A 26,368-nucleotide genomic window follows, 5' to 3' on the forward strand; every position below is an offset into this window, starting at 1 on the left:
GTAGGAGGGGGAACGCTGGCATCTGCAGATGCAGAGCAAGGGGGTCTGTCACTGTCCATGTCCGTCAGGTTGCTAACAGTCAGACAGCTTACCTTGCTACCCGGATCTTTTTATAAGGATCGGTGGTCCAGCGTGCAGTGCTCCTCCCCCCACGTGTGGCCCGATTGGGGTAGGTCCAAGAACGCCCCCGACTCTGTTTGTATGGCGTGCTTCTGCTGCTGGACGCCATTGCCGGCCGGCGTGCGCTCCATGGCACGCTTCCTGGTTGAACCGGAAGTGGCGCGCTTTAACCCGGAAGTCATCAGGCTCTCCGGCCCCAGCCCGGGACGCGCGCCACCTCCAGCGCTGCAGCTGTGGAGGAGGGAACCGGGGGGCTGCAGGAGGCCCCCGGCAAGCACATCACCGCCCCGCATTGCCCCCAAAGGGAGCGCCGGAGGGGCGGGAGGGTCCCGAGTCGCTCCGAAGAGAGGAGACGGGAGCGGCATTATCAAGGAGGGAAACCCGACCTTCATGCCGCCCGGCTTCTGGGTAAGTGGAGCTCCGTCGCCGGCCACGGCAGCCCCTTCAGAAACTCTTCATGCCCCATAGGGGACAGGAAAACACTGGCGGTGCAGGAAGGGGAGGGGTATTTAACCTCTTGTGTTCCTGTCCCCTATTAGGGCGGGGAAGACAACCTCCGAAGTGGCTGTCGTGGAAGGTGACTAGAGAAATAACCTATAATCATATATTCTTAAAAAAAAATGTACAACAAAAAGCCTCACAGGGTGTTTTAGAATCCAGTAGGGCTGGTCACATTATGCCGGACAGTGATGACAGGCCTACCCAATCCTTAGTCGCCCCGTTCTCTCGCCCTCCCTGACAGCAGGGACACAGCACTTTGTGGCCATGTGGACAGAGGTTGGGGTCTCCCACCGGTCCCCTGAATAACACGGGGGGGAGGATGTGTCCAGACTACTAACAATAAGTGTCGATTGCTTACTTATCACCAGTTGTATTTACATTTGGCCGCATATAACTGATTTTACTAGAAAAAATGTGTTTCATTAAAAGGAGTCAGTCACCCCCAGGATGCTTATGATCTATTAATATGGGCATACGGGTGATGGAAATGTTACACTAGTCCTACCTCTCTGCCTCATATTAATGGTCTTGTTGTTGAGAAATCTTATGTTTTTTTCTGTATGTTGATGATTTCTTCCAGTCTCGGGGGTGTGCGGTACCTGGAAGTGATCCCTGACTCCTCTCCCCATTATAATACTACCCCCCTCCCATGCACATCAGTTCTGGCGCTGGATTCTCATGCTGAGCCCTGTAATTCCTCCACAATCCGGACCTTCTATGTGCGCTGCATTCAGGGATCAACGACCTGTCAGAAGCCATACACATGAATACCTAATCACATGCAAACCACTCACAGGTTCCCTTTAACCTATCTGATAGGTCTATGTATGGCTCACACTGATTTATGTGGTGCACAGTGTGATTTATAGTAAGTCACGTGTGAATTGTCCATTTCCCCGGGGATCGGACCTGAGGGATTCAGATAACACTTCTTCTTTCTCTCTCAGCATAGTGTGAAGTTGGAGCACTGATGGTTTCTGTTCCATTCTCTGTGCATATTTGGGCCTCTAATCTTTGGCAGAGATATATTTAGATTGTGACAGGGTATGTACTGGGCTGATCAGGGACACTGATACTGAGCCGCGACACCATTTTGCACAATACTAGGGTGCCAACCTCCACTGCCAGGTGGGGTGAGAGAAATGCGCGCCTATGCATTGGGTAGGCCTGTCATCCCTGTCTGGCATAATGTGATCAGCCCTACTGGATTCTAAAACACCCTGTGAGGCTTTGTTGCGTATCTGTGTTAGGCTAGGGTTACATTGCGTTAGCGCAACCCGCTAGCGCTAACGCAATGTTTTTATCGGGGCCGCGTCCCGGGGTCGCGGTAACGTCCCCGCTCTCGCAGATCCCCGATCTGCGAGAGTGGGGAACGGACCGCGGGCGCGCCTCGGACGCTGCAAGCAGCGTCCGCGGCGCGCCAGGAAACACTGGCGCGTCGCTAGCGCGTGCTGAACATGGCACGCGCTAGTGCTGCGCGTTCCCATTGCCGTGAATGGGCGCGCTAACGGACGCGTTGCACGGCGTTAATTTCGCCGTGCAACGCTGTCCGTTAGCGCGTTCCCGTTAACGCAATGGGAACCAAGCCTAATACTTAGGAGTCCATTTTATAAGAACATATGATTAAAAGTTATTTTTTGGGGGTCTCACATTTGTTTCTGTCGGTCAGGGTTATGAGGCCCTGCTTCTTTACTTATGAATTGGTTGTGTTTTCAGGGGTGCACACTGGCACCGATGGTGGCTGGCTCTAGTGCAAAGTTAGTGTTGTCATCTAGCATCAGTCACTAGCTGAGAGGACTACTAGAAGCCTGCTGATGCCCATGAGACATAGGGTGGGTGGTAGAAAGTGTTTGTCCTGCATGCTATATGGATGAGAGCCGCCATGTGCTGGTGCACCATACTGTGAGATGAGGACAGAAGGGCACAGCCGGGGAGCCGTCACTTCTGTGATGTCAGCAGTGCTATATATCACTAGTAGTGTTGTGTGATGGTAGTGAATGTCTCCCACCCCCCATGTGCCCCCTATAGAAGATATTCACATGTAAAGCGCCATGGAATAAATGGCGCTATAAGAATAAATAATAATAATATACACCTTCAGTTCTGATAACTTGTTTTTCTCCTGTGCAGCCGTTTGAGTCTCTTCCGCTGACAATCGCATGGACCCCATTAGAGGAAGGTGGGATCCGAGAACTGGTCACATTCGTTGTAAATGATGTGGTGAAGCACCAGGCCGTATTGTTGGGCTGCGCGGAGCTTCCGGTGAAGAAAAAGGTACAGGTCTAAACTGATGAACATATTTATATAATATAGGTTCTTGGATTAACAGGGGATTCACCAACTTTAAAGGACTTGTCCCCCAATGACGGACCCTGTACATGTGCTCTGTCAGGCCATATGGGTGATAAGGGTATGGTAACTTCAGCAGAGCAGCATCCGATGCCTTATGGTGGTGCACTTCTGAAAGTTACCTGACGGCTGCAGCTAATCACAGGCTGCAGCGGTCCAGCTTCTGTTGGATCAGTGACATCACCATCCTGACTCAGTGCGGAGCTTGGGCAGCCTGCGCTTCTTTCAAGTTCCTGCTGGTTCATGAGTGTCTGTGTTATTTTCTATATATCTTGTCTTCTGGGTGATGCGTTATTTTTCTCTGACAACCTCTTTAATTGGCTGCCACAGAGCACTTCTGCGGCTTTATCTGAAAAATCAGATCAGCGGATTGCCCTGTATGAAATATGTGAAAAGTCCATCCTGAAGCGGAGATGCTAGTGATACTCCGGGTGATCAGTAAGAATGATTCTCAGGCAGTTACAGGATTAATGTTGCCTGGAAAACCCTTGTAAAGTGGATTGTAAATGGTGACGGTCACTGTCCTTATGAAGTGCCCCCTGCTACTTCACCGGGATACGCCGTCACTAGTGCCCATAAAGTACCCTTTACTACCAACCCTAAGCACCCTGGTGAATGAGGAAATCGTAGACAGAAAGTATAAAGTATGTCTATACTGCTTATCATTATTTATCCTGATTTTGGCTCAAAAAAACTCATAAACCCTGAAACATGTTGGCCTCTGATTCCCACAGATAGTGGCATGATGCCAGTATGATCACATCTGATCCGGCGCCCATGCTGATTGTTGGCGAGCTCGGATTTGGAGGTGTCTTACTATCAGACGCCAGTTACTTTGCATTCTGTAGTAGATGTGCCCTCAGCTGTCCTCAGATGGCCATAACCTGAAAAGCAAAAGATACTGGCACCGTTTCATCTTTAGGATCACAGTTTCTAAATTTGTCCAAAAGTTTTACAATTTCTCATAAAAATGTTCTAATTTTTAGTCCTGAAAGTCCTTTTCAGTGAGATTTCTTTTCACAGTAAGTGGTGACCCGGGATCAGTTACCATCTATTAAGGTTATGTGGACGTGTGGCACACTTATCATAAAAAACAAACAAAAAAAGAGCACCACACACCGACCACATAGTCCAATAAAATAATTTTTTATTATATAAAAATTATAACAATAATATAAAAGTGGGCAAATTGCACAGGTAAATATACCAATTTTAAAATCCGGTATGAATATGTATCCAAAAATACAGAAAAGGGACGCGTATCCAGGAGTAAGTACATCTAGGTTCCAAAGAAGAAAAACTGTATAAAAACCTAATGGATCACGGCTGCATATATATTCAACAGAAATTTATTGTGCTGCTAACATCGAGTAGAATCCATAGAAGTACCACTAAAAAACAAATATGTGAGCGAGTCCCAAAAATCCCAAAATCATACTATGTGATAGTGAATCAAATCATCTGCAATAAACAATAAAAGTGCCGGTTGAAAAATAGTACCATGACGTAAAAGTGAAGGGCACCCTGTGGTTTACTATAGAATCTATCAAAAACAATAAATTCAGTGTACAATCACTGATATTTGAAACCTAGGTATTGCCGTGAGAGGGGATTGAAAGGCAGTCAGGGAATCAATGTAAAATAATCGAAACAAATCAACAGAGCAGAATCACTTACTATAATATTGTGAGACCCTGACTCCCGAATGGCGTCCTCACCCAACGCCCGTTTCAGTTCTTTGCCTTCTTCCCCCCCTCCTGACGAAGGCAAAGAGCCTAAACACACGTATATTTACCTGTGCAATTTTCCCACTTTTATCTTAATGTTATAATTTTTATAATAAAAAATTATTTTATTGGACTATTTGGTTGGTGTGTGGTGCTCTTTTTTTATTTTTTTTAGGTATATTTTCCGACTGTCCATGATATAAACATACTGGTCCTTCCCGGGTAGTAAGCACTTATGTCACTTGCATGTAATTCTACACAGAGATTTTTTTCACAAATATTTTTTACTACCACTGGGGGGGGTTGTCCCTTGTATATAGCTTTTGGAACACTTATCATGTAGATTAGAGCCTTTCCTGTACTTTGTCCTATCAGGGGATGTTGATTTGCTGAAATGGCACCGTGCCCTAAATGCCACACTGTGCCCCAATAATACCTGAAAAATTAGGAGCAAATTTCTGGCACAAAGTGAAGTTCTGATAGGTGCAGAGAACTACGACTAAACAGTGTAGAGATGCCCCCATTTATCACACATGCGGCACACTGATGGTCCAGGTCGTTTGCTCTGTCTGTTACACAGCTTTTGGTTGTGTTTTTTTTTAATTAATATTGCTCGTTTTCTTCCAGAGAAGCAAATGGAATATTGGAAAAAAGAAGTATTCACCAGTGGGATCCAAAGCCTCTGTGCTGAAGACCAAGGGGCCTTGTCCTAATGGCGGCAAAACCAAAACTTTCAGCGTAACACACGAGAGCACACGTGGGACGTTAAAGAGGACAAGAAGCCCACTACAGTCCTGTGAAAATCTATCCATACCTGTGTCCGGTCCCCCTCCAGGGACGGAGCCTAGACAAAGTGTGGAGAATAGGGTCCCGGCTGACGTGATCAGTCCGCTCGCTAACCAGCTCCAGGCCTTTGCTCCCGGATCGCTCAGAAGGTCAAAAACCTATTCTGTCCTGTGTAGTACAGAGTACAGCGAAACCATTCAGGAGGTCACCACTACATCCACTATACACAGGGACGTGGTCATTGAGGAGCAGTGGACCCTGAGTGATCAGAGGGTGAACAGTGTGACCGTGTCCCCAATTATCTCCACACCCAGCCATCCAGGTCACTTTATCTGCACCCCAAGTGTGATCCATGAGGATAGAGCATCCTCTCCTCCGTGGCGCTGTAGCTCTGAGGTCACAGTGACACACTCACAGACTTCTCACTCCTTTTATGAGTCTTCACATGAACACGGCAGACATGTCCTCTCCAGGAGTCGGACCCCACCGACAGTTGTACAGACCCCACAGACACACACACCAGGCCCCTTTGTAAACCACGGATATGCGGTCTCGGATGACTATCTAACAGCGGCATCACAGACTCCAATCCTGTCTCCAGATCAGTTTGTGAAGGACAACTTCCTTACGCCTGAGTCTTCAGCTTTTAAACCTTTATCCTTAAATTCACCTTCATGTAAGTGTTCTGTTGTCCATGAAGAGGTGAAGATGACACAATGTGTAAGGGAATGTATAAACCAAGAATTCCCCGGCAGAGCTATAGAGGAGCTTCAGCCGGCAAGTGCCAGACTGACGTTTTGTGTAAAGAAGCAAAATGAAAGGCTGGCATCTTTGAACAATGATAGAGCTGGTTCTAATGGTCGTGTAATACCACCAATGATATCCTCCACCGTTACAAAACCGAGTACCGGGGATGGAAGCAAAAGACCAGTTAGTGCTGGTGCAACTGGTACCGAAATTCCAGGAAAACCACCTGTAATCACATCCACTGTTACAAAGGGCCGGCAGCATGGGCTTTATTCTCTACAAAATGAGGAGGTGAAAGATCTGCCCATATTATCGGATGCTGTTACTAATGTACAAGTTGGGGAAGACCATGACAAGCGGGCTAACTCTCTGCTGATGAATGGTGACACTGGCACCAAGCGTCCGGTGAAGCCTCCCATAGCATCAGCCACTGTTGTCAAAGTCAAGGCCGCGGATCGCAACGAAATCCAACATAAACCTCATCTGAAATCCCGCCGAAGACTGAAGAATATTGAATCGGATGGTTCTGCTGACCTACAAGTCGTTCTCCCAGATCTGCCTGTGGTAACTGTGTCAGACTTCTCAGTTCTAAGTGTGCCAGGTGCCATCGGGGCTGAATCCTCTGTGAAAGCTTCCACACCCATCTGTGGTCACAAGAGAAAAAGTCAGGAAATCTCTAGAGATGCCTCTGTGTCCTCCAGCGACTCCCTGCAGAGTGCTGCCACCCAGGCCAAGAAAATACAGGTGTCCAGACCGAGTGTCCAGGCACAGCATGGCAGCAAGCACGCCCCGCCAGCCAGAGCAGGTAAGGAACACGTACAGGACAGTCTGACCGCCGGCCTGTCATGCCAGTACGTTTATACACTAGTGACAAAACAGATTGTCTGACACTTGGCTACTTCTGGTAGCACCGGATTAACAGAGCTTTATAGCCTATACACAGATATAATTTATTGCCCTGATTGGGGGGGAGGGGGGCACTTATCCCCAAAAGTAGATCCTTGTAAGAGCCAGAAAAAAAAGAATCTATTTTGGACAACCTCTATAAGATTCCATAAATATGTATTACAAATAAATCTTTGTTTTTCTTTTTTGCACCATTAAAAATAAACGTGCTATCAGACATTGTATCTGGAAAAATCTGAATTGCATTTTATTGGTCACTGCAGTAAGAAAAAAATCAAAAGTTTGCATCTATCCCAATTGGTATCAATTAAAATATCAGGTCCCCATGAAAAAACCACAAAAAACACAAAACTTCACACCACTCCATTGACCAAATAATGAAAGTTTACAAATCTCTAAAAATGGTGACACAAGTTAACATCTTTAGGTGCTTTAAAAAAAAATCTACTTTCAGGAAAGTGGTCTCCATAGTAAAATCTAAACTTTGCAGTACTTGCCTGCCCTAATCCCAGTGTTGGCTCCCCACCTCCTAGCCCTGCTGCCGGCGCTGGCTCCCCACCTCCTAGCCCCGGCCCTTTGGCTATGGAGAAACGTCATGTCAGCAGCACGCGTCACTGCACTAGCCACTCGCTGGGCTCGGCCTGAAACCAATGAGGGTGGATACCTGATGCTTTATTTTTTTTCTTAGCTTGTGGCCCAATTTCCTGAAAGAGGGCGAACCATTTACACTAAATAAATGACAATAAAGGTCATCGCCCCCTAGTTTTACTGACATGGAGAATCGTATTGTCAGGTAATTTTTACAGCATAACAAATGCTGTATTTTTTGCCCAATTTTACCACACTTGATATTTTTTCCCCTGCTTTAAGTACATTGATAAATAAAATAGGGTCATGAGAAATTACAATTTGTTTTGCAAAAATAAAAACTGGTCCTCACTAGAGATGAGCGAATATCGTCATCTCTCTCTTTATTCAGCAAACTATAGCACTTACCGAAGAAGCTGCATGAAGAACCCAGATACCTGGAGCGCTCCGATAATCAGCTGTCCAGCTCTGCAGCTGCACGTGTCGTGGATGTGTGACAGTCCCAACACACAGGTTCTCCATGTATTTATTGTGACCGTCACACAGCCGCAACACATGCAGCCGCGGCGACGGACACCTGATTATCGGGAGCGCTCCAGGTGTCCGGGTTCCCGCTGCAGCTTTTTCGGTAAGTGCTATAGTTTGCTGAATAAGGATGGAGCTGACTATATTCGCTCATGTCTATGTGACTGTAGAAATTAAGAAGAAAAAAATTAGGGCTCTTAGAAGAAAGGGAGAAAAAGAAAACAAAAGTGCAAAAAAACCCCTATGAAAATTGACTGGGTTAAGATATGAGATTATTTTTCACCAAAAAGCACTCATTGGCTCAATGATGATAAAGCGCAGCTGACGGGTCACAGGGCAGAACAGTCTGCGGAGCTGTGATCTTACCTGGCGGGGTCAGGACATCCCTTTTGCATTGACCTCCCACAATCCCCACGGTCACCCATCATCATTAGTTGTTGGGATTGTTCTGTACCAATGTTGCTTCTGTCAGAACCCAATGACTGGCCGTGATACCAGGTACAGACCTGATCTCGGATGCTTCAGTTTTGGAGTAGCCAGTCAGTGTAGCTAGCCCACTAGCCAGCCAGCTCTGGTATATATTCCAGAACCACCTTAGACCATGCTCCCCAACCAGGGACCTGCTCTATAAGGCTGTGACGATCTGCTTTTGATACAATATGACGTCTTACCAATATTGCAGGTACACCCATCCCAGAGACCCCACAACATTGCCTAAGTTCTTAAATGGATAAAATTGAACAATGCTTGTAAAGGCTCTACCCATTAATAAAAATCTACATTCTCAAGAGCAAAGAGCTTTTCTAATGTTATAGTTTACTGCCCGTTTCTAAGGTTACCGGCTACCTTTCAGTCGGAGTGGCTGGTTGTAGAGCACGGTCCGCTTACAGCCTTTATGCGTTAGGATGATTAGATGCGAGTATTCAGTTCTGACCTGGAGCACGACCATACCGCTGATTCATGTCATCAATCTTCAGGAGCACGCCGCCCTCAGAAAGGGAGTCAGGGGGAACGCTCTGCTCCTGAAGATACAACATGCCAGAGCCCCTTTTTAATTCCACGATTTTTCTAAGTAAATTATGAATTGGCAGCTTCATCTATTTTCCAGAGCAGTTTTTGTTTTTGAAAAATGGTCATTAGTTTGTCGCGCCTTGGTTTCATTTGACACCACTGACATCTGTGTCTTACCATTTTTTACAGCCAATTCAGCACTGAGAAATGCTGGGAAAGTCCATAAGGTTAAAGCTGAAAGTATGAAAACAAAAAGCAGCTTTGTCAAAAGTCTTCAGAAAGGTATGGAAAAGTTAAAGGGGTTTTATTCCAAGGAAGACTAAAGAACTCCCGTCACCCTTTCCATAAAGTGAATCAATCCTGTGAATTCTTTTTATATTCCATAACCTGTATTAATATATTCACTACTGTCATCTTCTCTGGTATTCGGCGCCGATCTGCTCCTCTTCTCAGTGACATAGCTGCACTGTGTGACCCAGAAGGGGCTTTTATAGTGGCAGTCTATGGAGCGTCAGAGCCAGGCTTCATTACACTGTAAAAGAGACGTCCGGGTCACGCCTAGAGCGACTGAGAGTCTACAGAGCAGTGACATCACTGAGAAGAGGAGCAGAACAGCGCTGGATCCCGGAGAGTCTGCAGAGCGGTGACGTCACTGAGAAGAGGAGCAGAACCGCGCTGGATCCTGGAGAGAGCAGCGGTAGGGGCCCATACTAACACACAGGTTTAGGGAAATAAATGAGTCATTAAGTTGTAAATTTAACACTTTGTGTTTTTACACTTGTATTATAGCCATATAAAACACAATGTCTGACTTATCAGGACTGCAGTAATCCTTTCCTCCTTACATTTCGGCTCTAGAGTGCACGGAGCTGCCAGAGCTGCAGTCGGCCGTCACGTTTAAGAATTCAAAGAGGGTAGTCGCTGTTGCCCAGTCCAAGCTGACGTTCATGAAGCCCCCCAAAACAGGTACCAGATCTGCCTTTCTGGAGTAGGATCTAGGATGATTGTGCTTATAAATGATGGGTTTTGCAGTGCAGGACTGTATAGCTCTATGGTATCTGCATTATATGTGCACTTGTATTGCATTCGGTTTACCTCTATACAGTGTAAGGCCGGGCTCACATTAGCGTTTGAGTCCGCAGCGTGGTGTTGCAGACTTTTCCTTAAGCTCTGCCTACTTCCGCATGCATCCTGCGTACCTATCTTTAACATTGGGTACGCAGAGACATGCGTTGTATGCGGATATGTCCGCGTGCGTCGTTTTGACATGCCCGCCGAACACATGTTGCATTTTCTTGCGTTCTGCGGGCACGTCAAAACAGCGGACAATGCATGTCCCTGCGTACCCAATGTTAAAGATGGGTACGCAGGATGCATGCAGAAGTAGGCGGAGCTTAAGGAAAAGTCTGCAGCACCACGCTGTGGACTCAAACGCTAATGTGAACTTAGCCTAAGAGCAGCATTGTCCCCTGAAAGCCTTATACAATCATCTGCTGGACCTGGTAGTAATAACACCTTGCCGTGTTATCATTACTATATTGTTAGGTCGTGGCACTTATTGGAGGCCAATTTTGTATTTCAGTCATCCCTCGACACCCCATGCCATTTGCTGCCAAAAACATGTTTTATGATGAACGTTGGATGGCAAAGCAGGAACGGGGCTTTACCTGGTGGCTGAACTTTATTCTCACACCTGATGACTTCGCTGTCAAAATGGATTCTATGAAAGGTCAGTAACATAAGATCTGGACATGTTGGAGTTTCACCAAAGTTTAAAGGACTATTCCCAAATCAGACATTTCCACCATATACACAAGATATGGCATACATGTCTAACAGATGCAGGTCCAACCTCAGGGATCTGCAAATAGCTCTAGAATTGGGTTCTGCTAGGAAATCAGAGGTGGCCGGCACATGCACGGATCTCTCCATTCACTTCTGTGGGAGTTCTGAAAGTACCCAAGCAAGCTTTCCCTTAATGAAAAGTGAACATTGCACTTGTGCTGCCTCCTCCTTACTCCGGGTTTAACAAGACTGCATGGTTAGAGCAGGAGTTAAAGGTGGGGTTGTGGCAGTAGTTAGTGAATCCCACCGGTTTAAATAATAAGGGAGAATGAGGTGCCAAAAAAAAAAACTAACCTGGACAGGTAAAGGGTTCACTACAATCAAAATGCATCATATAAAGAAAAATGTACATAAGAACCAATGATTAAAAATATCTAAATTTTATTAACCCCTTTCTGACATTAGACATACTATCCCATCGAGGTGGTCTGGGCCCCTATGACCACCGACGGGATAGTCATCACCGATCAGCCACGCTCACAGGGGAAGCGCGGCCGGGTTTCAGCTGATTATCACAGCTGACATCCGGTACTATGTGCCAGGAGCGGTCACAGACATAATCGCAGCGTTCTGGCGGCATAGGAAAGCATCGCGCAGGGAGGGGGCTCCCTGCGTGCTTTCCTGAGACCCTCGGACCAACGCGATGTGATCGCGTTGTTCCGAGCATCTCCTCCCTGCAGGCCCCGGATCCAAAATAGCCACAGGGCTCCTGCAGGGAGGTGGCTTGCAAGTGCCTGCTGAGAGCAGGCGCCGGCAAGCCTGCAGCACTGCCTGTCAGATTGCTGATCTAGCACAGTGCTGTGCAAAGTGTCTGATCACCCTGGGACAAAGTAAAAAAAAAAAAAGTGGAAAAAACCCCTCCAAAATTTTACAATTGTAAAAAAAAAAAAAAAACTAAATCATCCAATAAATACATTTCTTTAGTAAATAAAAAGAAAACCATAAAAGTACACATATTTAGTATCGCCGCATCCGTAATGACCCGACCTATAAGTGTCCCACTAGTTAACCCTTTCAGTGAACACTGTAAAAAATAAAAAACGATGCTTTATTATCATACTGCTGATCAAAAAGACGGATATAAATACACAAGGTATTGCTGAAAATGTCATCTTGTCCAGCAAAAAACGAGCCGCGATACAGCATCATCAGCAAAAAATAAAAAAAAAGTAGCCCTCAGAGTAAAGCAAAGAAAAAATAATTACTTTTGCAATAATAGTTTTTATTGTATAAAAGCGCCAAAACATGAAAAAATCATCACTATGACCGATTCCTGATACCGCTGTACACTTGTCTAATGTACTTCCATCTCTCGATAGTTAATGCAGCCGCTTTGATCCTTGGGGCTGAGAACAGTCATAAAGTGAGCGTGCCAAAGGCTCCCACCAAGGAGGAGGTCTCTCTGAAGGCGTACACCGCTCGCTGCAGGCTGAATAGATTGAGGAGATCCGCCTGCCGCCTCTTTACCTCCGAGCCGGTGGTGAGAGCGATACGGAGACTGGAAGTAGAGATCGAAGCCCGTCGTCTTCTAGTGAGGAAGGATCGGCACCTGTGGAAGGACATTGGTACGGTGACCCCTCCATCGTGACATTACGTCTCCTTACACCTACGTGGCACCATGCTGTGACTGCTTTTTATCTGTCCATGTCGTTTTTAATCTATTTAGAAGTGCAGAATCAAAGCTCTTTTGTATTAAAAAAATGCAGCTTCAAATCTGCACCCAAATAAAGGGGAAAATGCAGCAAAAAAAATCCTGCAATGATCGGGAAGATCGTTATTACGTATTTTGATGCAGACACCTGGAGAAAAAAAAAATTCAGCATTATCATTACATGTGTACATAGCCTTAGCTTTTCCATCTGTTTTTGATCATCTGATTGAGTATTCATTGCCTGTAGCTTCTGACCAGAAATAAAAATGTTCCCACTGATTTTTAATGGTTAAAATTGGACTATTCCTTCTTAACAATTTCTCCCATTGAGAAGAAAAACTACTTAAAGTGAACCTGTCAGCAGGTTTCGCCGGTATAAGATGCGGCCACCGCCTTTCAGGGCTCATCTACAGCGTTCTATAATGTGGTAGATAAGTCCTTGATCCGACCTGAAAGATAAGAAAAATACGTTTTATTATACTCACTCGGGGGGCTGTCCGGTCCGATGGGTGCTACGGGTCCGGTGCCTCCCATCTTATGATAACCGCCCTCCTGCTTGCTTCATTGCTCCCCGACATCGCGCTCCTGCACAGATGTACTTATCTGGTCTGCAGAGGGCAGAGCAAAGTACTGTAGTGCGCAGGCGCTGGGAAAGGTCAGAGCGGCCCGGCACCTGCGCACTGCAGTACCCTGCTCTGCCCTCAACAGGGCAAATAAGTACATCTGTGCAGGAGCGCTGTGCCGAGGACACTGTGGGTGACACAAGAACGAGTCATTCACACAGAGCAAGAAGAAAGGAGGTGCTGGACCAAGACCAGCTACACCCCTCGGACTGGACCACATACACCTGCCCCCAGCCCGACCTGCACTGACTTTGTATTATACTCACCTGTGGGGTGGTCCAGTCCGAGGGGTGTAGCTGGTCTTGGTCCAGGTTTGTCCAATATGAGATACGGCCACCACCTTTCAGGGCTGATATACAGAGTTCTATAATGCTATATATATAGCATGACAGGTTCCCTTTAAATTGACGTTTATTCTGTCAGTGAGGGGCGTTTTGCTTTTAGTCTTTGTTGGTGGCATTTCTCCTCTTAAATTTTGAAAACTTGTAGAAATCGCAGCTTGTACATTTCATTGATGGATTTTTGTTTTAATTTTTTTTTTAAGGTGAACGTCAGAAAATCCTGAACTGGCTGCTGTCCTATAATCCATTGTGGCTCCGTGTAGGGCTGGAGGTAATATTTTCACTATAAACTTTTTCTTTGTGTGTAACTTTCCCGAGCCCTCGTCTAGATTTTGGGGTGGCTGCTTGCTGCAGGGTCCATCTCCACGGTCTTTCCAGTTACTCCTTGTGAGAGCTGCAGGTCCTCAGCAGTTTAGGTCTATTCACCCTATTGTTTAGATTCGGATATTCCTGGGCAGAATTGGAAGCTATTCTGTTTTTCGTTTCCCTGCACAACAGGGACCATATAGTTTCTTAGGATCCCTCTCTCTTTCCAAATTCTTTTTAATCAAATATGGGTGATTTATGATATAAAGGCCATCTGATAATTTTTAAGGACCTGCCAATAGCTCAAGAAAAAATTGAGTGAAATAACTTTGGAAAAATCCCTGAGCTTCCCTGATTCTTCCACTATATTGGCATTTGTTTCTTTTCCGGTGCATTATGTGAAATCTCTGCTTGTAGTGCAACTGGACGTTTCTTCAGATTCTCCTCTAGGGGTGCGCGCCTTCACCCCTCCAAAACGCTGCCAACCACAGCTCAGCATCTGATCTAGGAGTCTATCACTCTCACAGGCTGCCGAGCAGTGATTTGGGAGGGGGCAGAGATTTCACATGCTGCTCTCCAGAAGAAACCCTGTTTAGTATCTCTGCAGTGTAGAGACGCAGCAGGATCAGGAGAGTTCAGAGATTTCTACAATGTGTTTAACTCCATTTTTTGAGCACGTGACAGGTGGCAAAAGCCATGTAAAATGTTTGTAGATTTTGTGGGTGTTTTCTGTGACAAAAGAAATGTCTCTTTGTAACTGTTAGACAGCCACAACACGTGCGCGGATTGCCTAACAGGCATGTGTTGCGGCTGTCTAACAGTCGTGAATCATGCAGGTGCAAGGACTCGGACATGTTATTGAAGCCCTTCTCCAAAGACACCCTGATAACACCCGAGCATGCTCGGATAATACGTTATCTGAACACGTTCTCTCATCACTAATGAGCTTCTCTGGACCACATTATGCGCCTCCTCTGTCCCCACAATCTGTCCTCCTGCCCTGATTGACGTTTCCTACGTGATCCACAGTCTGTACAAATCTCGGCCCTGCACAGCAGGGAACAGGAACTGGCGCAAAAGACTATGGGGTTGATGTCGTCCTTGTCCATCACAGCAAAATGCAGGAGGACTGCAGTTGCGTGGACAGCAAAGGAGATGAGCTGGTCCAGAGACGCCCATTGGACCAGATGGTACTAATAAGCATGCAGTGTGGGACGATTATATAAAGTTACTTTCTTAGCTATGCGGGGCAGCTGGGATCTTAGGAAGATATTACAGGACGGCCTTGAAACGTGGCTGAAAGGTGGTTGACATAGTTTATACTGGGAAAGCCTGCTGACCTGTTCCCTTTTAAGAAAAACTTGAGGACAACCTGTTTAAGGAAACCCAAATATTCTTATTAGTATACTAGATGGCAGCCCGATTCTAAAGAATCGGGAGTCTAGAATCCATATATACTTTATTTATTCAAATGTAAGAATAATACAATTAATAAATAATAGTAAGAAAGAACAAAAAATGGCTGCACTCACCAGCTCTTGACAATTCTTGTTATTTAAGGTACAGTTACACAGGATCCATGAACATGCTTATGAGGGGAGGGATGAAAGACATCAGACGACAACTTTGCGTGTTGTGGCAAATGCCACAACAACGGTTCTTTGCTTAAGAACAATGTCAGGTAGTGGGAAAATAGCCAGTTAATAATAGGCAATAGTTCTTTGCAGGAATGCAGATATTAATAAATAGGCAGTTTATATTGCAGAGAAATTGCTGGGCAATAATGGACAATGTCCTTATGTGGCAAATAATAGAGCAATACACCCAATGTGGCAAAGAAGAGGTTAATAAACGGCAGTCTCTCAGTATAACAGTCAGTGAATAATAGGCAGTATATGGAGAAAACACCAAACAAAAGTTCAAAATTGGTGTGAAAATGTCACTGAACCACTTCACAACTAAATATATATAGTTTTGGTAAATGGTATTATCATTTTTTTGACGAAATTCGGCAGGAGCTTGAAGAGCAACGTCACTGGGCCCGCCTCCACGCAGTAGAAACTTGCTGTGAGGTAAAAATTCAAAAATCACACCAAAATGGCGGGCGGAGTGTGTCACAGTACGGCACGTTTCTGATTGGTCGATCGCAGCAGGCGGCAACCAATCAGACATTGGACACTGTTGACGTCACTTAGCTCCGGACATTAGCTCCGGACATTAGCTCCGGACAGGAAGTTGGCACAAATTGCAGGAAGTAGTATTCTAGGCAATTATATATTAGATGCACCAATATTGCTGTAAATGTTAATATGGTCTCAGGATATTTTTGTTTTTGTTTTTCCACATCGCTGTTCGCTGAGGGTGATGCCTTTTTTTTTGACTGTTTTGAGCTTCATGGTTGAGTTGCACATATGTTTTCCTTGCAGACTATATACGGCGAGCTGATTCCATTGGAAAGTAATAGTGATGTCACTGGTCTGGCCTTGTTCATCCTGAACCGCTTGCTTTGGAATCCTGACATTGGGGCAGAGTACCGGCACCCCTCTGTGCCTCACCTGTATCGGGAGGGTAAGTATGGAGCTTGATTGCTGTACTGCAGCCGCTGCTAAATGCTGGGGATTCTAGGAGCAACTTGGCTGGTCAAATGGCCAAGAATTCGTTGGAAAATTGCTCATAAATGTGTACACCACTACTAGCCTACACTTAGATGTCTCCACTACCTGGCTCCTGCCATTGCTCCGGTCTTACCATAATGTCTTCTGAGATTTCTTGTCTTTTAATTATATCTTTTCAGGTCACGAAGAGGCGTTGTCCAAGTTCACCTTGAAGAAGTTGTTGCTGTTGGTTTTCTTTCTTGATTATGCCAAGCAGTCCCGACTCATCGACCATGACCCCTGCTTATTCTGTAGAGATGCGGAGTTCAAGGTCTGTAAATTGGTCCGTGCTAGAATTTAGTCCCTGAGAATTGGAATGGTGTTTAGCGGCATGTATACTCGTGTCCAACAGCGGCCCCATACATCCATGTCAGCGCTTTTCTCAGCGGGCTGACATGACATTGACTTATGACAGTGGCCCAATTAGCGGTTGCTGATCGCTTTGGAATATTGATGAGCCGCAGTGGTCACAAGACAGTCACCTGCCAGGAGCAGCAGTGCAGACATTGATGAAATGGCGCCACTTCAGAAGGCGATCACACATTATTTTTATTTATATTGTACCCTAAATTACTTGAGCAGGGCTTGTCAAGTACTGGACAATCCTTTTGATTTCCAAAACTGAACCTAAAAAAAAAAATCCAGAGGGGAGATCTGCCATTGCACTGTATTTCCACTGAAAACCATACATGGGACGATACAGGATGAGTGTTTGCTCCTAGTTGATATCCACTTGTAAAATAACTGCAGCCATTTTGGAACACAATTGGCTAATTTTCTCCATCATCTTTACAGGCTAGTAAGGAGCTTTTGCTGGCTTTCTCTCGTGATTTCTTGAGTGGGGAAGGAGATCTCTCGCGCCATCTTGGCTTTTTGGGTCTGACCGTAGGCCATGTCCAGACTCCTCTAGATGAATTTGACTTTGCAGTGACAAACCTGGCTGTGGACTTGCAGTGTGGTGTTCGGCTCGTGTGAGTATCCTAGAAATCTACACAGGAGATCAGCTACAGGGAGTTTATAAATGCCTCCATGCAAAGATAATGGTGAGCCTCAGCGGTTTTCTGGGGTAGGTGCCTGTAATTCAGGAGCTTATCAGAGGCCTTTGTTCAGGCACAATACTTGGGCCCGCACAGTTCTGCGCCCAGAGATCGCATATAATTGTTCGGTGATCTGTGCCTCACTTGGGAGAAATGTAAGAGGTTCTGGAATTGAACATGCGTTTTGGAAGTGATCATAATGTTCCAATGAAGAGATGAAGGTTCCTGCTCCTCAGCCCACTAGCAGTGTTCATCCGTTAGTTTTTATTTCCATTGTAAAACATTAACAAGCAGATAGTTGCTAACCACCTCCTGTTGTGCCCAGCACAGATCTCTGCTAGCACCGCGCGGTCACTGATCGCGACGTCACTTCGAGCAAGCAGCGACTTCTCTTCCGCTCTGCTCTGTTGATGGGGCGTGATTGTTGTCATGCTGATTGACACATCTATCACTGCATAACTGCAGGAATCCTGCTATCTTATAGCATGATTTCAGCCGTCACGCCACATCAACAGAGCAGCCTGGAAGAATAAGAGCTGATGAATTGCCGACGGTCATCGTCGGTGATTAGCAACTACCTGCCTGTTAGTTCTTTGGCTCATAGTAAAAAAAAAATAAATTATAATTTAGTCCAGGATAATCCCTTTTGGTTCCCTCAAAGTAACGTCATGTGTATCATGTGTAGTCGTGTCCTCACTTGCCCTATATAGCTGCAAAACACAAGTGACAAAGCTGACCTTTCTTTGAAAACATAAAGCTTATTAAGCAGGTGACCATTTCCCTGCATTTTTGTATGAATTTCCCCCTTAAAATTACCGTATCACGGGCCTGGAGAACGCCATAGTCTGGTTCTGGCCCAGATTGTGTAACGGTGAGCGTGCATTCAGCGTGCTTCTTAGGCCGTTGACTGACACGCTCCCTATATATTTGCCTTCTGTGAACAGGAGAACAATGGAGCTTCTAACTCAAAACTGGAGCTTCTCTAAGAAGCTGAGGGTGCCGGCAATAAGTCGCTTACAGAAAATGCACAACGTGGAGGTCGCTTTTCAAGCTTTGACAGAAAGGGACGTACAGCTGAAAGATGAACGTGGTAAGTGAGGAGCTGTCTGTTATCCTATGGGACTTGTATTTTTCTGTAATGTGTCTGCCCAGGTTTGGCGTTCTCATACCATCTGATATAACACTACTACTTCCTTACAGGGAATCTGTCAGAAGGTTTTTATTGTTTCACATTTTACATTCCAACAAAGCCACTTGCTCAGCAGCATGCTGTAGTTTCAATACAATCAGTGTTTTATCAGCAGGAGATTATCACTGCATAACTAGGTCTCATGTGCAGACCACACCTGATAATTTGTGTAATCCCGCCCCCACTTGTGAGTGGCAGCTTGCCGACAAGTGTATACAGGAAGCTGCCGATCAGTGGTGTGGGCGGGGTTATACACAGCTCCGCATTCTGACCGCTGCTACATCTACAGCAGAGAAAACTGGGACTCTATTAGAACTGCAGCAAGCAGCCCAATAAGTGACATCACTGGAATCAGGGTCTCTGCCCCTACATCGTGCTGCTCTCAGATAACCTAGGAAAAATCTGCTGTCAGATGCCCTTTAAAGGGAACCTGTCACCCCGAAAATCACGGGTGAGGTAAGCCCACCGGCATCAGGGGCTTATCTGCAGCATTCTGTAATGCTGTAGATAAGCCCCCGATGTTACCTGAAAAAGGAGAAAAAGACGTTATATTATACTCACCCAGGGGCGGTCCCGCTGCTGGTCAGGTCGGATGGGTGTCCCGGTCCGCTGCGGCGCCTCCCATCTTCATTCCAAGACGTCCTCTTCTGATCTTCAGCCACGGCTCCGGCGCAGGCGTACTTTGTCTGCCCTCTTGAGGGCAGAGGATAGTACTGCAGTGCGCAGGCGCCGGAAAGGTCAGAGGCCCGGCGCCTGCGCACTGCAGTACTTTGTCTGCCCTCAACAGGGCAGAGCAAAGTACGCCTGCGCCAGAGCCGTGGCTGAAGATCAGAAGAGGACGTCTTGGAATGAAGATGTCACTGCAGATAAGCCCCTGATGCCGGTGGGCTTACCTCACCCGCGATTTTCGGGGTGACAGGTTCCCTTTAAAGTGATGGCAGATTGTGTTAGATGAGACTCCTTTTGTTTTTCATTTCTATCTATAGCCTATTTTTCCGCCAGTCTATAGGTTTTTCTCTGCCTGTACTTGTATTTTGGTGAAGCCGTTGGGGAAATTTCTGCTCTTGTTAGAATTTTGAAGAATTGCTATGATTCCCCAAGTAGAAGTATACATCTAAAAAGTTATTCCCATCTGATAAATCTGGACCATCACTAAACCAAATGAAGAAGCCGTGATTCTGTGGACAGCAGGGCGTCCCAGGGGTCGGGCCCGGACACTGATGGGATTTCCCAGTGGTGACCCATCGCTTTATAAGATGGCAAAAAGCCTGTGTTGTGATCAAATGATGTAAAGTCAGTGCAAGTAGTGTAGGTTGTCATATTATTGTGCTGATCCACGTGGCACCCTAGTATTGGCCAGAGATATGGCATCACCCTACACCTGTATATCGCCAACTCCCTTTGTATCCATGATAAAATCCGTACTCTGTTCTTTGCAGGTGTCGCCATCACATCCAAGGACATTGTAGACCGACACCGTGAGCGCACGCTGGCCTTGCTGTGGCAGATCGTATTCACATTTCAGGTACACTCTCACTAGTAAAATTCACCAATGGAAATCCATATGTAAGGAACTGTATTGTCTTACCCTTACAATCGGTCCTAGGAAGGTTTTTGGGAACGAGTCTTACTTCTGCTAAGTTGGTTACAATTAAACCCCTGAAGGACCTCTGCGGCTCCACCAGTAGCGGCATAGAAAACCACCGTGCAATAATAAGAATGGACCTGTGCTCGTCTCACCGAGCCTATAACCGCTTTGGCCACCCCCCCAAATAAAAAAAAAAATAATTAAAACTTGATTTCAAACAATCAATCTTAAGTTTTTAACCCAACAAACTGTTTTGGTCCAAACTGTTCTTTTTTGCCAACTTTATTTTGTATGACGACGCTAAAAGAGGTGGTCTCGCCATCATAAATGGGTAACATTGAAAAGTGCCTGAGAAAATAATCTACTTGTTAAAAATCCAACCTGTTCTCAAGAACAGAGGGTTTTTAATCCTAATGTGCTCATTGCTTGGTTACAGATCACCACCTCAGTCTATTAGTGGTGTGAAGTCTCCTAGGTGAGGACCGCAGTGCTTACAAGCTCTATTCTATATTCCTATAGTGCTTGTAAGCGTTCCTCTGCAGCTGGTCAGATTGCTGGATCCTGCCAGCTTCACTGCCAAGTTGCCTCGTGCAGCATTCGGACCAGTGGTGCGCCCATACCGCTAGCCTGCACGGTCAATGAATTGGGAGCACACCGTCCGGTATAGCCAGGAGACAGGCGAGCGCTGCGTTCCTTTAGATCAGTGTTCAACATACCCCTTTAAGAGTGTCATGAGAAATGGCTCCCAGGTGGAGGACCACAAGTGATCTACATAATGACATAACGGGACCATGTCACAAAGAAAAAAACAAAACCTGATTTACCTGCAAATGTAGTGTTAATCCGAAAGTAAATGGCCTTCCATCATGTGTTAGGCCTGCTGGGACCCCGGCTATAGGGAGAAAGTGAAGATCTGTTCTCACTGCAGCCGCTCGCTTGCAGTCCTCGTGGTGGTGTAGGGAGATGTAACTGTAGGGCCGGCTGTCAGACCGGGGGGTGACGTCAGTTCGCTCACTGTATAATGGCCCCTGCACCCATGACAAGAAGCAGGGCGGCGAAACGCGAGCATTGGGGTGAGAGGTTTAGGTTCTAACAGCAACACACAGCGGACTCTGAGTTTTCCAGGTAATTATTTGCGGTGTTTAAAATTCCATTCATCAATCACATCGGCCACTTGTATTTCCTACTTTGCAGGACACAATCAGGTTTGATTTATATACATCAATATGTATATATTTAGATTGGACATTGCACCTTATAATATATATAGTTTAAACAGTTGTGTATAGATTTGTACTTGGAACGCTGGTACAGTTGTGTTTGGCTAGATTTTGGCATTATATGACTGCATTTTTCTCATTTTGGGAGCCACAGTACCACCTAGTGGCCAATTGCGATATTAATGAGAAAATTGTTTTATAAATAATTTCTTTGCACTATGCACTTTAATTAATATTTCGACATGGATATTTTTATTTATGAATCTAATTTGCCATTTATCCATTGGTTGCCATTTGTGGTTATACTGTGATATTTAAAATTGTCTGCCATATGTCAGTAGTGATCCTTTATTTAACCTCTATTTTTCCAGTATTTATGTTCCTGAACATATTTTAATCATGTTTTGAATAAGTTAATAAACTATTGTAGTTTTTTAAAAATATTTTGTCAACTTCCAGAGATTTTTTTTCTTGCGACTCTTTGTTGATTATGGTGCATGAGAAATAAGGTCGTATTGTTAAAGTAGTAGGAAGTGTTGGCCCTTGTTTATGGGCGCTCTTACTGATTGAGGACTTGTTGGTTTGGTCTTTTGTAGGTGGCAGGCTTCCATTACATATGTAGTGTGATAGATTTATTGCATAGTATGCTTTGTCTGAGAACTTATGAATTTTTGCTAATACCATTATAGGTGGACGTCTTACTCAATATCGATCATTTGAAGGAGGAAATCGGGTTTCTTAAAAGCAGTTATAGTGTGAAGAAAAAACTCGCCGCGCTCTCTGCTTTCTCTGCACCAACCGTGTCAAAAAAGCGAGACAGCGAGCCTTTTGTGCCGGACAATTACAGCGAGCGAGTCCTCCTGCTCCTGGAGTGGGTTAATGCAGTATGTGCCTTCTATAGTACAAAGGTAAGACCTCGGCCGGTACGATCCATGCACACATTTACCCTTTCACCTGTTTATTGCTTTCGACATGTAGTGTTTTTGTATTTTTGTTTTCCATTTGTGTGCAAAATGAAATGAGCTTTCTAAATCTGTATTATTTTGGGTAGGTTGAAAACTTCACGGTTTCCTTTTCTGATGGCCGGGTGTTCTGTTACCTAATAAATCATTACCATCCAAGTTACGTGCCATCGGATGCCATATGTCAGAGGACAACTCAGACCGTAGAGTGTAGTAAGACCGGAACACTAGGACTGAATTCTTCCTCTGACTCGGACAGCTCTCTGGATATTTGGCCACGAATATCTGATCAAGGTAAGCCAAGGTTTCTATGTCTACAGCAATGTGCCTGGTAATGAGAAAATGTACAACATTGGGGCAGACTTCTCAGCACTAGCTTAAAGTAGGGCAGAATACAACTCTAAGCCAGGGCGGTGGAGTCGGTAAGCCAAACCTCTGACTCCGACTCCAAAAAAATGGACTCTGACTCCATGTCTGACCCCACAGCCCTGCTATAAACTGCGCCTAGTGGTCTTTGCTGTGTAAAAAAAAAAAAAAAAAAAGTGGTGGTTCTTCAGACGGGTTAGAAAACTTTCCCATCCCTTCCCCGTCTTGCGTTGATATTTGGCTGATAGTTTTTCAGACCCTGGTGACAGATTCCCTATAACTAGAGCATTGTTATTATTTATATCCGGGTTCCATTTCTTACATCTGTAAAAACTTTTACTAAGTTGTAAAAAGGACCTAGAAGGTGTGTTTTTTTTTTTTTTTTAATGAATTTCTTCAGTTTTGCTGGCTAGTATGAAGTTGTGAATTGTTGTAGTAATGGATATATATACCGTATTCTTTTTATCCTCTAGGTATGGCATCTTCCTCAGCTTTATTTGAGGAGCTACTGGGAAATGAGAAGACAAACTTCAGCCTTGTGCAGAGGGCTACATCCGACCTCGGAGGGATTCCCGCAGTCATTCATCACTCTGACATGTCCAATACAATACCAGACGAGAAGGTATGGAGAAGATATTATTCTGACTGCATGATGTCTTAAAGGGGTCGTCTTGTGTTTGTTTGTTGTGGTCTGCAAGATTTTTTTTGTTATAATTCCTCATTTATTAAGGGAACAGCAGTCGGAGGATGAAATTAGGAAGTAGAAGTCCAACATTTTAAGAGAGCTATAAAAAAAGACCCCAGAAAAAGCAAAATCACACTATATAGTTATGCACCCATGAGAAAAGGAATAATTGCCTGAGAATCCATTATGTGCATGCTAATCTACCCAAAGTCAAGGGGCTGCTGACTGCCCTAAGTCACCACTGGGTATTTATTATTATAATGAAATAAGTGAGGTGTGACAAGGAGGAAGGAACAAGAGAAGGGGTGGAGGACCCTCAGGCCCGTGGGTTGTTTAAGGCCTTTGACCTTTTATCCAGCCTTGGGCAGATTCCCGAGGACCACAGTGCTTGGGCCGGCAGCTATATATTGCCGCCCCATTCATTTCTTCTTACTCTGAGAGCACACACTCTGCTCACTACTGAACGCTGAGGGGCGTGCAATGAAAGGTTACGTCCTCACGCCAGTGTCGCAACGTATTGTGGGGGGAGTTAGTGCACAATTTGTACGGAAGGATGGTATAAATATCCAAATGGCTCTTGGCAGAAAAAAAATCCCTCACCCCTGAACTAGAGAGTTTAGAAAAAATAGAGTGTGGGAATCGGTAAGGCATGGGGATGGCTAAATAGCAGGCCAGCTTTGGCTACTATAAAAAGGCCAGAACCATTAAGTGCAACAGTCTCCATTAAATTGTCGTCTTGTAGCAAGATGTATAATGGAGGCCTACTCGGCCACCGGAGACGAGGAGTGTTTGGGAATCGGGAAAGTCTTGAACTCCAGCCAACTATTCCATGGCTTATAGCATTGATCATGAGTCCTGGAGTGAGGATGTTGGGTTTTCCATGTACATCATCTCATTGACTTTAGAGATCCAAATAGAAACTGTGGTTCTTGCTTTCCAGAGAATAGCAATACATGATCGCTTATGAGAAGAGCGAGATTTCGCAATGATGGAGAAGCAGGAGCCCAGATTCTTGGTTTATTGTAGTACCACTGACAACACATTGAAGGAGTTATCCAAGATTATTTTATTTTTTTACTGTGACGAAGAACTTGCAGGTACAACTTGCCTGTTCTACTCCGCGCTGGATCAGAGCGGTCACTGACTTCTCTTGCCAGCAATTCAGCTGCTCTACATCAACAGAGCCGATCTTCTCTTCCGCTCTACTCTGCTGACAGGCTGTGGCTGCCAGCGTCATGCTGATCACCAGCTTACCGCAGTAAGGCAGCGGGGAGCCGGCTGTAAATCGGCATGATGTTGATGGTCACACGCCATCAGTAGAACGGAACAGAAGCTCCTGCTCTGTCAATGTGATGCCTGCAGGAGTGGTCTATGCCCGTGCTGTGTCGGCAACTACCTGTCTGTTAGTTCTTAGGCCAGTGTGGATATAAAAGACTAGGCACTCGGTAATTTAGTTGAGGGTATAAGATATCGTATTGTATCAAAACAATATATAACGTTTCAGTCAATAGCTTAGACCTTCTGCAGATACACGGCCTACATACACGAGAGGCGTGTATGATGAAGTGCTAGTGTCATGGTGTCATGACCGCTGGGATCACACCGCCTTGCCACAAACTCTTCTCATGTACGCAGTTAGTGTATCTGAAGACAGTGTAAGTCCTTGACTGAAACATTATATATATTCGACTGACTGAGTGCCGTGATCTACGCGCTCTTGTAAGCGTTGGCTGAAGATGGACTTATGGGCTGGCTTGTCTCTAGAAGAGAAGAGGCACTGGACCAAGACCAGCGGTGCCCATTGGAATGGACCACCCTATAGGAGAGTATAATAAACAGTCTTTTTGCCTTGCAGGGCGAATTGGCGTCATATGTGCAGTATTATAGAATACTGTCACATGGGGCTGAAAGGTGGTGGTCGTAGGTTAAAGGGCCATTGTCACCCCCCTCCAGCCGTTATAAACTAAAAGAGCCACCTTGTGCAGCAGTAATGCTGCATTCTAACAAGGTGGCTCTTTTAGTTTTGTGTTCAGGTATTACTAAAATAAAGCGCTTTGAAACTTTGCAAAAATACCTATCTTTGTCCACGGAGGTGGGTCCTCAATCCCCAGCTTGAACGGTACTCTGCCGTCACTCACATCTTCAGGGGCTTTCGGCGCCGCCCCCTCCGCGCTGTTTTCTCTTCAAATCCGGCGCCTGCGCTGTGTAAATCTTTGTGGGGCAGGCGCAGTAAGCTCTGGCGGTCTGACGTCCCAGCCAGGCTTGGAGACTGCGCCTGTGCTGGCAGTGCGGCCACCCACCTCGGTAATCCCTGCCCCGCACTGTGTTATGCATTATGCACAGTGCGGGGCTAGGATTCCAGGGCATGCGCACTGCGTGTGTCAGCCTGTCACCCAGGTCCCCCGCCTTACAGCCTCTGTCTATTCAGCTAAGGGGAACCTGTCGCAGGCGCCGGAAAGGTCAGAGGCTCGGCGCCTGCGCACTGCAGTACTTTGTCTGCCCTCAACAGGGCAGAGCAAAGTACGCCTGCGCCGGAGCCGTGGCTGAAGATCAGAAGAGGACGTCATGGAAAGAAGATAGGAGGCGCCGCCCCGGACCGGAGACGCCCATCTGACCTGACCAGCATCGGGACCGCCCCTGG

The 26,368-nt window shown here is 45.7% G+C and overlaps 1 protein-coding gene across 1 annotated transcript in view; it reads left to right on the plus strand.

Annotated features, from left to right (window-relative positions):
• The window catches only part of ASPM (assembly factor for spindle microtubules), a 62,381-nt gene that overhangs the window by 5,863 nt on the left and 30,150 nt on the right, over positions 1-26,368 (plus strand). Inside the window, exons 2-16 of the mRNA XM_069737367.1 lie at positions 2,752-2,895; positions 5,325-7,035; positions 9,450-9,542; positions 10,119-10,226; positions 10,843-10,989; positions 12,425-12,670; positions 13,924-13,991; positions 16,453-16,594; positions 16,821-16,951; positions 17,476-17,651; positions 18,662-18,807; positions 20,346-20,431; positions 22,404-22,622; positions 22,766-22,970; positions 23,516-23,664. Of these exons, the coding sequence (XP_069593468.1) occupies positions 2,752-2,895; positions 5,325-7,035; positions 9,450-9,542; positions 10,119-10,226; positions 10,843-10,989; positions 12,425-12,670; positions 13,924-13,991; positions 16,453-16,594; positions 16,821-16,951; positions 17,476-17,651; positions 18,662-18,807; positions 20,346-20,431; positions 22,404-22,622; positions 22,766-22,970; positions 23,516-23,664 (3,771 nt within the window). The remainder of the gene's footprint in view (positions 1-2,751; positions 2,896-5,324; positions 7,036-9,449; positions 9,543-10,118; positions 10,227-10,842; positions 10,990-12,424; positions 12,671-13,923; positions 13,992-16,452; positions 16,595-16,820; positions 16,952-17,475; positions 17,652-18,661; positions 18,808-20,345; positions 20,432-22,403; positions 22,623-22,765; positions 22,971-23,515; positions 23,665-26,368) is intronic.

Source organism: Ranitomeya imitator, chromosome 8 (assembly GCF_032444005.1).
Source record: "Ranitomeya imitator isolate aRanImi1 chromosome 8, aRanImi1.pri, whole genome shotgun sequence".
In the NCBI taxonomy this organism is placed as follows: domain Eukaryota; kingdom Metazoa; phylum Chordata; class Amphibia; order Anura; family Dendrobatidae; genus Ranitomeya; species Ranitomeya imitator.